A 13,460-nucleotide genomic window follows, 5' to 3' on the forward strand; every position below is an offset into this window, starting at 1 on the left:
AGTACTACAACACAGTCGTAAAATATCTATATTTGCTCAGGCTTGGAGCCTTTGATATCTGTGGCTTCAAACTGCCAAACTTATTGCTTCTGCTACTGGGAGATATTTTGCCATTTGCCTGTATTTTCTTGAGTCTGAACAATGAAATGTAATCGAAATGTAACCTTGTCTGTACTCTGTGCTACTTTAAATAGTCACATTAAACTGTGAAATTGTCTTTTATTTGGAACATTTCAATTTGGGGTTATTCAGCTAGACAGAACAACCTGGGGGGGGGGGAGGATTTTGGCTCCAGAACTCTTAGTTGGGCACTTTAAAACTCTTTCTTTAACAGACTTGTCTCTTCAGCTGCCACCATGGTAGCAAGTTCCCTCCACAAGAAAGCGAGTAGGATTTCCACCAAAACTCTGCTGTGGAGATAAACTCTTGATGCCTTTCTGCAGAAATCTGCATTATTAAGTGTTGACAGCTATAAACACAGAACAAGCTGACTGAAGCAGATCCAGCCCTTTCAGACCCATGCCTGGGGGTTACCAACCATGCTTCAGGACATCTGAATATGATGTGTTGTCATTTCTGAACTTCTGCCGTTTGCAATCCAGTTTGTTAAAACCGAAATTAGCAATGGTTTAATAAAGTTGGATGCTAAACTGCTGCTATTCAAGACCTCCTCTTTGAGCCACCTTCGCTTGTTCAGGAGAGCAGCACATTCACTCCCAATTTGTACTACCCCAGTGCTGCTGACTTGGGTCATTCAACAGTGCAGCTAAAATACCACATAAACTCCACCAGTCATCACTACAGGAAGAAGAATTCAGAGTTTTGCTTCCCTGCTTTGTTTTTTTAGGACACAGTGACTGATACCTGTAACTTTTGCCTTCTGTTGGCCATACTAAAATATTCCTGAATGCAGATTTTTCTCTACAGCATGCCTAGTCTGTTTAAACTGTGCGTGGAAGAGCATTAGGTAGACTTGGAAAGGAACATATTTGATTGCCTCCCTCTAGTGGCTGAATAAAGGGGAATAAAAATAGGGCTGGGATGAAGTGAACCCTAATGTTAAGTATGTGTATTAGCCACTAGTTTAAGATCAAAGGAAGTAAACTTGGGAAGAATACTCAGGCTATATCAAAACATGACACAGAATTACTGAGTTATTGCCAAAGCACAGTTACCCTCTTCCAGTCCTGAAAATATGTGTCTTGCCACTGTCTTCCTTACTTTGTGTCCTACATGGGATGATCTAAGGACACAGGTGAGCCAAAATCTGTGTATAGAGACTATTTTAGTTTAGTTTAGTTTAGTTTAGTTTAGTTTAGTTTAGTTTTTTTTCCAGCTCTTTTGGTTGGCCTTCTAAAACAAATATGTAAGCCCTTGTTTTTCAGACATGAAGAAGGGCTTCTGCACCTGCCTATGAAATTTTTCAAGCCATATTCATTAACCTAGCAAACGATGCTGTTTTCTTTCACAAACCTTGTCCCAATAGATATTTAAAGAACAGGTAAGATCTGGACAGTGCAGCATCTTTATTCCATTTCCAGTACTTTCTTGACGGTTCTATGCACTAGATTTTGTCTTTGACAAAACAGCATCTATATGTATGACCACCAACTGTATTCCTGTTTTTTACTGAGGTACGAGAAATCCCAAGGATGCATGATTCTCTATACATTTTATAGAAATAGGTAGCAATGTCACTATAGCTAGACAAAAGTTATGGCTGGAAAAAATTCCATTAAAAATGGCAAAAATGCAGACAGCCCAGCTGCAAGAGGGGTTGTGCCTTAGTGCTTCCTTTTGGATCTCTCACACTTTGGCCTCAGGGTGTTCAATCAAAGGTTAGATTTGCAGACTGAGTGAGACAAGCTGAACTGAGCTGTATCTACCACACATCCTAAAGAAACCTGGTGGATGAATTTGTGTTACCAGCACAGCAGAAATAAGACATTTGCTGCTATTCTCCCGATCACTTTCATTGATGTAGTCTGATTTTTTTTTGCTAGCTAGAAATACCAATTTGGTTCCACCTGAACCTCACTCTGGGACAAGGTTCTCTTTCGATGTCTCAGCTCCAAGCACTCCACAGTCAGTGGGTATGTTCTGAGCTCAAACTTATTTGCAAACATACAGGTGGAGTTAAAAAGCCATTTGAGGTCACCTGTTCCATACACACAAATGCCTCTGACATAATGGCCTGCCAAAAAAAAAAAAAAAAAAAAAAAAAGAAAGAAATGTCAAAACCCAGGTTTATGGTTTATTTCCACAGGCATGATCAAGGAGCCAAAACTTTATTTTGGTAACTTTTATCTGCAAAGCCACTATCAGTAATCTCTTACACAACAAACACGCTAAAATACCTTATAAATGTAAATAAAATGAATGAAATGAAGAAAGTTACTTGAAAGTAAACAACAAGTAAAATTCCTGAATAAGGAGATAGATCAGAAAAGTGTTATTAGTTAAGACTTTCTATGATGAGACTGACACATAGCAAAGGGGAGAATTTTCTTCTGTCAGTGAAGAGGAACTTACGCTTTTACTTATACAAGATTTTCAACTACATAATTCTTGTTGGCACTGGTTCAGTGTCACTTATTTCAGTGTATTCATGCTGATGTGAAACTGATGCAATTTAAGCTGACTGAAATTCTCAAAATTTTTCTCCTCAGCACAAAAAACTATATGAGATGGATCAAAAATTCTTGAAATAAAATTTGTATTCTCTTTTTCTCCCACTTTTTTATGTCAGAAGTACAAAACAGTAAGCAAAAAATGAAGTGTGCCATAGAGGTTATATCTTGTTAAGGTCATATCATGAAAACTGTTCCAGCTTTCTCACTGCTTGTCATATGTAGCTATTATCATTCACTACCTAATGACTACGGAAGAGCTGACTCCTTTTAAATGCCTTATCTGCCACCTGAAGACTGACTCACATTACAGTTAGAGGCCATAGGACTACAGGAAAAATAAGCAAGTGTTTTTCACTAGATGAACAGAAAGAATAAAGGATGAAAAATGTATACATTACCATGACAACCTCCATGGCTCTCTTCCATATCAATCCACTTCACTGCTTTCAGGTCTCCTTCCCATGATGCGTTGGGCATGGAGCCTGGGACACCTGGTAATTAGGTAACAAAAAATAAAATAATTAGTCCTTTTAACAAGTATATGCTCAGTTTTCTGTCTGTTTGCTAGGACCCTTCTCACAAAACTAGGATAAAATACTCTGTAGTATGTGTCAACCAATGCCTGGATGCTAACTTTGTTGTAAAGCTTTTTCACTGAAAGCAGCTTTCATTCTGTGAACAAGTTGACAGCCCAAGAGACCTAAATAATTTTACCTGAAAAACAAAGTCTCAGTGTGATACTGCATGCAGTATACTGCATTCACATCACCTTCATAACCAGTATGGCCCTCCCAGTGCTATTTGCACACCAGGCCACTGACACATCACATCTTCAGTAGTGTTAAATACTTCATTTTTTCTTACAGTTTCCTTCTCTCTCTCTCTCTCTTAAAATATATATATATATATTTGAGAAAACAAAAAGGAAAAGAGACCACCAGAACAAGTTCAAGTGTGATATCAGTGGATGGAGTTCTTGAAACTGAACTATATAGCTTATGAAAGTACACAATAGTATGTTAATGTCTAGACATATCACAGGACCTATCTAGACATAAACTGGTAAATGATGAACACCTGCTATAACATCCATTTTAAGTACTTAAGGGAATAATGCTGAGCACTCAGTGTTTAGTATTTCATGAAGAGTAAACAAGCAACATATATGCAATGTGTTGGCAGCTGCTTAAGTCAAGAGAACTTCAGTATTTTCAACTCTAGGCAGCAACAAAGACCCATTGCCATGAGATGAGGCGTTCGGTTTTGAAGGTAGGAGCTGACCAGGTAGGTACAGCTAGGAAACCCTCTATGCCTGATCTGTATGGCTATAAGTGACCAATGATAGGACCCGCGGGAATGGTGTCAATCTGCGGCAGGAGAGGTTCAGGCTGGACATCAGGAAGAGGTTCTTCACTGAGAGGGTTGTCGTGCACTGGAACAGGCTCCCCAGGGAAGTAGTCACTGCACCAAGCCTGTTGGAGTTCAAGCGTTTGGACTGTGCACTTAGTCACATGGTCTGAATTTTTGGGTTGACCTGTGTGGTGCTGGGAGTTGGGCTTGATGATCCTTGTGGGTCCCTTCCAATTCGGGATATTCTATAATTCTATAGCACGCTCAGTATAGTGAAAGATGTTTATTGAAGCCCTTCTTAAAACAGTCTTCAAAATACAGTAGAAAAAAGTAAAGGCATGTTATGTAAAATCATAAAAGCTTTCTACGAACTCATCCCTTTCTGTAAATTTTATCTTTCTTACTGGCTAATTTGTTGCTTGAGAGCTAAGCAGACTGTAACTGCCACCCCATACACACTAAGAAAACTGGAAAAACACCAACTTCTCACTGTAGCACAAACACTTGTAAATAATTTATTTGCCTGCTTGGAAAAAAAAAAAAAAAAATCAACATATTTTGTTTTTTTCCTGCCCAGCAATGTAGTGTTGTGCCTGAGTTATTGTATGGCAGAACAGGAAACGTTTGGGGAGCCAAACACATGCAGGTACAAAAATGCAGACATTTCTGCTTTCTCCTCATGAAGCTACAAACAGAGGAAAAGACAAACTTGCTCAAATGCAAGCATTAATTTACCACCGTGGAGTACCTGCAACTCAATCTTTTTAACAGCTGCAGCAGAAGCAACAGGGTGTGACTGGGGTGGCAGTGGCAGGCAGCAGCAAGCTGCAGCTCCCTCTTCTGAGAGTCCCCCCATCACAGATGACAATTGTCATAAATTAGACCACGCCAATTTTTGGTCTATCAAAAATTTATTAATTGAGTAAGCGGATGCAAACAAAACAGCGCTGGGCGGCCGGGGAGTCTGCGCTCCACCAACGGCGCGCGCCCCTCTTCTCCAGTCTCCTCTTCTTATAGTCTAATAGTTCCGGTTGTTTGTCTGCTACACTGCCACATCCTGGCATATCTGCGGCTACGCGCGCTGTTGCTAGGGGGTCGTCTTCAGTTTTTGGTGGTCGTGAAGATGAAGGCCATAGTCTTCCTCTACGAATCAGTCCCCTCTTATCTCCTTATAAGGGTCCCTACAAGACCCAGAGCTTAACACCTAAGAATATTGCAAAATCTGTCTAACAGCTTAGGAAGTAGATAATAATCTTTGCCCAGTCAAGAAGCTGCACCTGTCTAGCAACTTAAGAAAAACAAGTAGATTACAATCTTTGTTCTATCAGGAAGCTGCTGCGGTTCTTTGTTCTACAGGATACAGCTATTCTGCAAAGCTTTTACCCTGCTCTTTAGCAAAGTCTTTCTTATTTCACAATGAACAAACTTTATTATTCCATCACAACAATGATATTAATAATGTCATTAACTAATAACCCCTGGTCATAGTTGAACTGTAATTAAAGCAAAAGTTAAACTACTTGAACAGATAAACATATTCAAATCTTTTTCTTCCAGATTTTTAATAGGGCTATTTAAAGTCTTTTATTCCTATGTCCTCTTGTTTGCTTTTCAAAAGAAACTATCTGAGTGGCAGGGAGGGAACCATGCAGCTTTTTATTGAAACATCCTCATAATTTTTGCATTATTATCCATCATTTGTACTGACTCTCAGTACTAAAAACACAGCAATTTTCCTCGATTTACAGTAAGATTTTTAGAGCTTGAACAAAATGCAGAATAGTGTTGGTTTGCCGTTGCAGGACCTGTGCCCAGTATGATTTTAAGTAAAATAAAACAGACATTTTAATCCCCACTTCTGACCTCTTTCTTTAAGAGCAATTAGCCCACTTTCTGATTTTCATAATGTCATTTAAAATGTGTATTAATATAAACTATTTATTTTGCTATTTAACTACACTCCTAAAAGGGGTTATTTGACAGCAGTTCTGTAAAACAGAACAGAAAGCTAGTGCTTGCAGAACACAAAGAAGCCATCAGCAGTGTTCAAATGGTAACTGAAATAGTGTCATCACCTCAACTTTGGTGTTTTCTGAAATTTAAAGCTGAAAGCAAAGGGAGATTTTGCTACTATTCTATTTTGTTTGTTTGTTTGTTCGTTTGCTTGTCTTCTGTTCCCTTCTGGATGGCAGTCATCACAGTATCTTCACAATTACTCTAGCCTAACAACTACTTTGCTTGTGAGCTTGAAGAGAAGTACAGCAAAGGTCAAAAGAGATCCTAAAGGCACTGAGTAATATCAAAGGCATGGGAGTGGGTATTTTGGTTTGTTTTGAGGAAATTTGATGGGAGGAAGGTTAAGTAGTTTTTTGGCTTTGTTTTTGATTTCAGATTGCTTGCTTGGTTTGGTGTATTTAAATACAGCATGTTCCTTGCAACTAAAAAAGGTTGTTTGCAAATATTGAGTTGTGACTTTTATGTCAGATGCAAAAAGACTGCTTGATCTGCCAGCAGAACCACTGCAGCAGTTTGCTATAGAGATACCTGGCAGCAGTAACTGGAACGTCACAATCTTATTCTGCCCCCCCTTTGTATATTAGGCTTTTGTCAAACAAAAGAACATGCCAAAAAGCATGATTTTGTCCTGGGGAAAATTCTGAAAATGTTATTCCTTTGCAGAAAGCATCCAACTAAAGATAACACTTCATAAAAGAAAAAAAAAAAAAAAGAGGCAGTGATGACAGGCTATATGCACCTCAAATGGCCTGGGATATATGTTATTCCTCCAAATTAAAAACCTGTTCACAAGAGCTGGCAGTAAATGTGGTGTGAGGAAAATCTTGGAAAATGCTGACACTGTGGGAAAGCAAAAAAGATGACTGACAAAACAGGAAAGACCTCAGGATATCCACAAAAACAATGGGAGCACTGCCTTCTAGGAATACAAAATTACTGACTTCACATTATTCACTAGCTCTCAAATTAAGTAAACTAGGCATTTTTGTAAGTTAATTGAAGAGTAAGGAATAATGTAGTTCAGCACTAAAAAAAAATAGATTTATCACATTCTCCATTATATATTTGTTTGGTCCTTATCAATTGTTTTCCTATTCAGAAACTGTTCTTGGGACCTCTTTTGATAAATACTTTGTCTGAAAAGTTATGCTGATGTTAAATATGAATATAAACTCAGGTGTGAGTTGCTAACCTCTACTTTTGTTCAGCTCTTATCTCCCCCTCCATGGGGCTAAAAGGAGTTTTGTCCCTAAAACACAGGCAGCAGAAATGAAGGCTGCTCTGTAAACTACAACAGGGATGAACATATTCCCTGCTCCTTCTCATTTAGCACAAGTGGGGAAGCATGATCAATATCTCCACATTTTCCTGTCCACCTTTTAAGTGTACTTGGTTGCTGGAGGGAAAGTAAGGGGAAAGGGGGAAGTGCGATGTTTCTGCTCTATCCAACATGAGAATCATGCAGCTCAAATCCCCCTCAAATCCTGTATTGTGACAGTTTATTTTTCAGGAACTTGAAGGTGCCCCCAGCAAAGGAAGTGTTTTTCAAGTACACGCTAAGGGAAGAAATGAAATTAAAGGCATCAGAGGGCTGGACTGTCTTTCCAGTCAGTCATGGTCGTCTTCATACCTGACCTGTGCAGTTTTGTTGGCTGCAAACCACTACTTGGCAAGCAAAGCACACTCTTTCTGTGAGCAGCACCTCCTGTGGGCACAACACCATGCTGAGCACCCTTCCTTTTCAGACAGAGGTTTGGAGGCAAGAAAAATACACTTTGGTTCAGAACATGGACCTCATCCACAGGACACAACACGTTTCTCAGCTAAGCTCTTCCTTTTTTTTTTTTTTTTTACTTCTTTTTACCATTGAAATACAATGAGAGTTGATTTGCATGTGTTGGCACTAAGACAGAGGCAACTCCATTTCCTTCTTGCATCTCTACCAGGTATTATCAAGAAAGACATCCATATGTTACATAAAATGAGCCACCGTACTTGCATTTCTGCAACGCATGCATAAACTGACATTCAGAAGGAAATGCTACAGCATAAATGGCTGCCCAATTTGCTCTGAACTTCCAAGCCCTGTACCTGTAATTCCGGAACCAAACCAACGCATCAGTTAAAGCCAAGCTGACAAGCAGCTAGTCCTCTCTGGTCTTCTGAAGCAGCAGTGTGTGCTTCCTCATTTGCAGCTGTATAGGGAAGGGAATGAGCTTACACATCTATACCACCAGCTCATCCAAGATTTTCTCCTGCACTTTGTAAGCTGGTACACAGAAAAAAAATCCATGCCCTCACCTGGCACATGAGGGCTAGGGCACACTTCCTAAATCTGCTCCAAACGGTGCATGCTTGGGGTAGAGAGGGACTATTATTCTAAGAGACCTTTTGAAATCAGTGATAACTTTGGCTGGACTTTAGGATCAGATATTTACGTTCCTGAAAAACGTTGGTATTGGAGTGGGATATGCATAGGTGGGCGAACTCCATTAGGGTTAATGCCACAGAGGTGAGACTCGTGGTGACCACCACAATCAGCTGACACCATGCCATGGCCAGTTATTCCTACTGTACTATTTTAGCAATAATTAGTACTAAAACCTTCTCCTCACCTGTCCCAAGGTGCTGGATGCCAGGACATGGACCTCAAAGCTTACCTGGGATCCTGTTGAGCGTCACCCAGAAGTGCTCGTCGGGGCTGTAGGTGTCCTGGGACCATGCCAGCAAGTCGATGGCACGCCGGTCCCTCAGCACGAATTTCACAAAAGGCCGGGTGACTGCAATGTATGCGGAGCCGAAGTAGATGGTCAGGTTGTGTGGTGGGGGAGCCTTGTGCACCTTGGGGGTGACCAGCCCCGAAATGTTGCTTCCCTCCCACTCTTGGTGCATGAATCGCGTTCGTGCAGTGACATGGGGTGGCGGCAGCACCCCAGGGGTGACATTCTTTCCCCTGAAGCCCTTCAGCTGCCGGACAATCTCCCGGTTGGTCTTCAAGGGGAAGTCCTGTCCGCAAACGTTCAGCAGGTACCGCCAGGGCACGGCGGAGGCCAGCAGGTCCTGCATGCAGTGCAGGTCGGCCCGCAGGCGGGATGCGCCGCCATAGACCACCCGCTCGGTGTGGGAGGCAAGGAAGGCGTTGGGGAAGCAGCCCACCAGCTGCCACACTGCCTGCCGCAAGGCAGCCGGCGCCTTACCGTCCACGTGGACGCAGTAGACATTTTGGGGCATGTAGACCGCCCTGAAGAGCCGCTCGAAGGTCTCAAACTCCTTATGCAGGGTGATGATGTAGGCAAGGGGGAAGGCGGCCTCCTCGGAGGACAGGGCACGGGTGATATACCGGCTGTGGAACACGTATGTGCTGCAGGATGAGCCCCTGGTCGCGGGCCGCAGCCCACCGCCCTGCATGCCAGGGGCCTGCCCAGCCAGCAGCGCCCCACACACCCGCTCCAGCACCATGCCCTCAGCTGAGCCACTGCCTGGCCCTGCCGTCCGCCACCCGCCACGGCCCAGCAGCACGGCGGCACCCAGCAGCACCACGGTCACCAGCACTGCCACTGCCCGTCGCTGCCGCATGGCCATGCAGGGCCGGAGAGGCAGCACTGGTAATGCTGTTACCGGCTGCCTTTCACGGGGTTGGGAATCAGTCCGTTTTAGTGCTCTCCAGGTTCTGGAACTGTGGATTAGATTGGTTTGGAGGGGGAGGATGGGGGAGGGAGGGTGTTCTCTCTTTGGGTTTGTGTTTGGTTTTCTTTTGTTGCTTTTTTTCCAGCCTCTGTCATTTTACAGAAGTGCCTAGGGAGAAGTCCAAACCACAAGCTGCCAGTGCCAGGAAGAGCGAGGGAGACCAAGCAGCCACAAGTAGGATAGAAGTGGTCACCTCCAAATGGAAATGGTTGCTGGGTTCTTGAGGTGACACGCAGGAAGGATTTGCGCTGAAATCCTGGTTTAGTTGTTGTCCAGCTTGTCCTTCAAGACAAGCTCTCCCAGCTGTCCTTCAGGGAGGTGACTGGTAAAGGTACGAGGAGGTCTTTAAAAGAAAAACTCTTCTTTTAAAAGAAGAAAAGGGGAAAAAAATATTGCAAGAAAAGCTCTTCTTGCAAGATTAGATTGAAATAACAGGAAAAAAACAAAAACAACAAAAAACCACCACTTCCCCTTAAAAATGTACAAGTGCTCAGTTTTGAATCTTGTTGCCATAAATGTCCATTTCAGTGGGGGTTACGGATGTAAAAGCAGTGTGTGTGGCAGGGGTGGGAGTTAAATTAACACAAGATTGACAAGCTTTAAAGCAGACCTCTGAACCTGTAGAGTAGGAAATAGAACTCGAGGGGGGGGGGAGCTTGTTTGAAACTGCTTCTTTCAAGACAGTGGTTTGAATTAAGGCAATGCATGCTCTCTGCTTGAGCAGTTAGGCTGTTGACAATGGTAGGAGAGCTAACCTGCACCTCTTGTTTTGATTAATCTGATGGATAATAAGGAAATGGTCTCAGTTCTAGTAACCAGCTTCATTTGACAATATGTTTTGAAGGAGGTTTTTCTAAGCTTTTTATTCACCCATAAACCAATGTGAGCATCTTCAGCAGGGTCGTGGTTTTGACTCAGAGGAGCTGGCTGATCTCTACAGGGCTGCTCAGGACTTGCCCGCTTTGCCAGCACCCTGTCAGGAATGGCTCTGCTGACTTCTACATCGGCTGCCCAGACAGGCTTCTGGCAACAGGGCTTGTCTCACAACACGTGTAACACAGCTTTCAGTGCAGTCAGATGAGTTTATGTGTAGATGAAAGCAGAAGACAGGTTCAGGATGCCTGACTGTGCCTTCCTAATGAAAACAAGGGGTTGTAAGCAGCTCAGCATCTCATGGGAACACTGTATTCAAAAAGAGGCGCTGTTACTGCAGCTGGACTGAAGTTTGTTTAGTCACATGCAATAATTTTGATAGATATTACCTGATGGTAAAATTCAAAAAAAAATACATGCTTTCTTAAGATGCTGTCATCTGATTCTGCTCTTCAAGGAGTTGTGCTGTTTGAAGCCCATTATGCCAATGTGTGATAGATACAAAGATACTGGAGAGTCAAGCAAAGGAGTGCAAGTCCATTTATTAGTTGTGCCTTTTCAGAAAGCCTTCCTTAAGGCATATCCTTCCTTATCCTGTCATCACTAGGCAGCTTTAGTGCAAAACAAACAACTGGTTGTGAAGCAACATTTGACTTCAATAGCAGCAAAATCAAATTGATCAAACTGAAAGCAGTACTTAAGTTCCAGTGACTGCAGATTGCATAAAGACTAAACCATATTTTAATTCACATTTTTTCAGATGAACTTTGGTATCTGAATGGTGAATAGAGGACAAGAGTAATTTTTCTGGAAATTCTACCATAAAGCAGATGTATTTGTGATTGCTGCCATTGTGTTGCAACACCTTGCCCTAAGTAGGTTTGGCAAAAGAGAAAGGTTTTAATTATGAGATTGCAACAGCTTTGTGGACATAAGACTCAATAATGATCACAAAAGATTCCCTGGCCTTTTTATACCTTATTACTACAAGAAATTCTTGCTCGATCAGGAAGTCTCATTAAAATAATGTGGAATAGGAACAAGATAACAAGTATTAGTTATATAAGTAATGCTGCAGATATAGGTACAACATACTTCCTTCTAGAATATTGCTTGTTCAACTAGCATTGCTATCTGGAATCATATTAAAAAGCGTCTGCCTCTCTGTCTACCTGTCATTTGAAGTGTGGGCACTAACTTAAGGAAAATGAACCATTGTGGCAGACAAAAGCCAACCCAAATGGTGAATGTTAGTATGGTGCATGCATTGCTGAGAAGGTCATTCTAAGAGTCTGTATAGAAACTATGGAGAGGTACCAAAGTAGTTTTAAATTATTTAGTTGCTGTAGAAGGAACCTTCATGCAGCCTAAATTGCTGGGGGGAGCAGGTCTGTTAAAATTTCACTGCAGTTTATTTGAGGCAATAGTTTCAGAGACAAATAAAAGCTGATAGCTCTCAAGGAAAATCTCATCCACTTCCTTTCGTGGTGGTTGTGAGAGAAGAATACCAGAAAATTCAGGGTATCACTGATAGCACATTAATCAATCACATTAGGCAATTCCTAATTTTAAAATTTTTATGTGTCTGTTTGCTTGTACAAAAAGAACTTCTGTCTGCCCTGAGAGTGCACTTAGCTTGACTCACAGCACTGCCTCCCACATGCCTGCCATTCCCTGAGGCATACTGTATGACAACTGCCCTTCTTATTTTGCTGTCTACTATTGAAATCCCAGCTGAGGGCTTGCCATCAGGATGGTGCAGATATACTTTTGAAGTTTGGGTGTGATTTAAGACACCACTTGCTAACAAAACTATCCACCCTTTTCGTTCTTTCTCAGCCATTGTTGAAACGAATGAGTCAGTTAGCAACCTTTATCCTGTTCAGAGAAAGGTGAGATGAGACTGGTTCTTTCCACTTAGGTACACACGATATGCAATTGTATCCAAAAAAAAAAAAAAAAACAAACTTTGTGATAGGCACACAGCTGGATGAATACTTGGAAAAGCAAGCACAGAGTAGAATGCAAAGTCGTCTTCCACGGCTTTCCTATTTCTATGTTGAATTAGCAGTAACAGGAGAAAGGACCTCACCCAAAGATAGCGGGTTGAGGTTGCTGATGTCCCCAGGTGCTTGTTCTCAAAGGGAAGCTGCCTAGAGGTTCAGTGATCTGACCACTCAAATCAAGGGTGGTCTGGGCATGCAAGACAGGACACTGTGAACCACCCCTTCTGTTAATCAACTACCTTGTGTTCACACTAACCCAAAAGTTTGTCACATTTTACAGCAAGCAGTGATGGTATGCTGTGTAACCAGTGTTCTTCCCAGGCTGGCGCATCAGCAGAAGTGACATGGTACTCCAATCTTTATTTCTTCCCCTCTGGGACACACAATCCACAGCTGCAGGCTTCTTGCAGAACCAGGAATAAAAGCAATTCTGCCCTAGCGCTTTCCCTGCAAACCCCCAGCTTCCCTTATACCAAGTGACCATCACCCCTGTGGAGGCATGTGCGTGACCAAGGGAGGTCCCAGTAGCGGGACCTCCAGGTCAGAATCATAGAATTATAGAGTCATAGAATCATTAAGGTTGGAAAAGACTTTCAAGATCATCTGGTCCAAACATCCCCCTACCACCACTGTCACCCACGAAACCATGTCCCTAAGCACTACGTCCAGACTTTTCTCGAACACCCCCAGGGACAGTGGATCCACTACCTCTCTGGGCAACCCATTCCAATGCCTGACTGCTCTTTCTGAGAAGAAATGTCTCCTGATTTCCAATCTAAACCTTCCCTGGTGCAACCTGAGGCCATTCTCTCTAGTCCTATCACTAGTTATCTGTGAGAAGAGGCTGACCCCCAGCTCCCCACACCTTATGTGTACTCTCACATAAAGCTGAAGA

General features: G+C 42.3%; 1 protein-coding gene across 1 annotated transcript; it reads right to left on the reverse strand.

Moving 5' to 3' along the window:
* Positions 1-2,003: 2,003 nt before the first annotated feature.
* Positions 2,004-9,575, reverse strand: LOC116485591 (N-acetyllactosaminide beta-1,6-N-acetylglucosaminyl-transferase-like). The gene is made up of 3 exons (XM_032181081.1): positions 8,660-9,575; positions 3,032-3,124; positions 2,004-2,194 (listed from the first exon to the last, which is right to left on the reverse strand). Exons 1-3 carry the CDS (start codon positions 9,573-9,575, stop codon positions 2,004-2,006), a joined length of 1,200 nt encoding a protein of 399 aa, XP_032036972.1.
* Between the last annotated feature and the right edge of the window lie 3,885 nt (positions 9,576-13,460).

The sequence above is a fragment of the Aythya fuligula genome, chromosome 2 (assembly GCF_009819795.1).
Source record: "Aythya fuligula isolate bAytFul2 chromosome 2, bAytFul2.pri, whole genome shotgun sequence".
Classification (NCBI taxonomy): Eukaryota; Metazoa; Chordata; class Aves; order Anseriformes; family Anatidae; genus Aythya; species Aythya fuligula.

Excerpts from the sequence above, each read along its gene's own strand:
- LOC116485591 (XM_032181081.1), bottom strand. The coding sequence starts at position 9,575 with ATGCGGCAGCGACGGGCAGTGGCAGTGCTGGTGACCGTGGTGCTGCTG. Across the intron at positions 3,125-8,659 it reads GACGCTCAACAGGATCCCAG|GTGTCCCAGGCTCCATGCCC; the intron begins GTAAGCTTTGAG and ends CCTAATTACCAG. Across the intron at positions 2,195-3,031 it reads GAGCCATGGAGGTTGTCATG|GCCATTATGTCAGAGGCATT; the intron begins GTAATGTATACA and ends TTTTTTTGGCAG.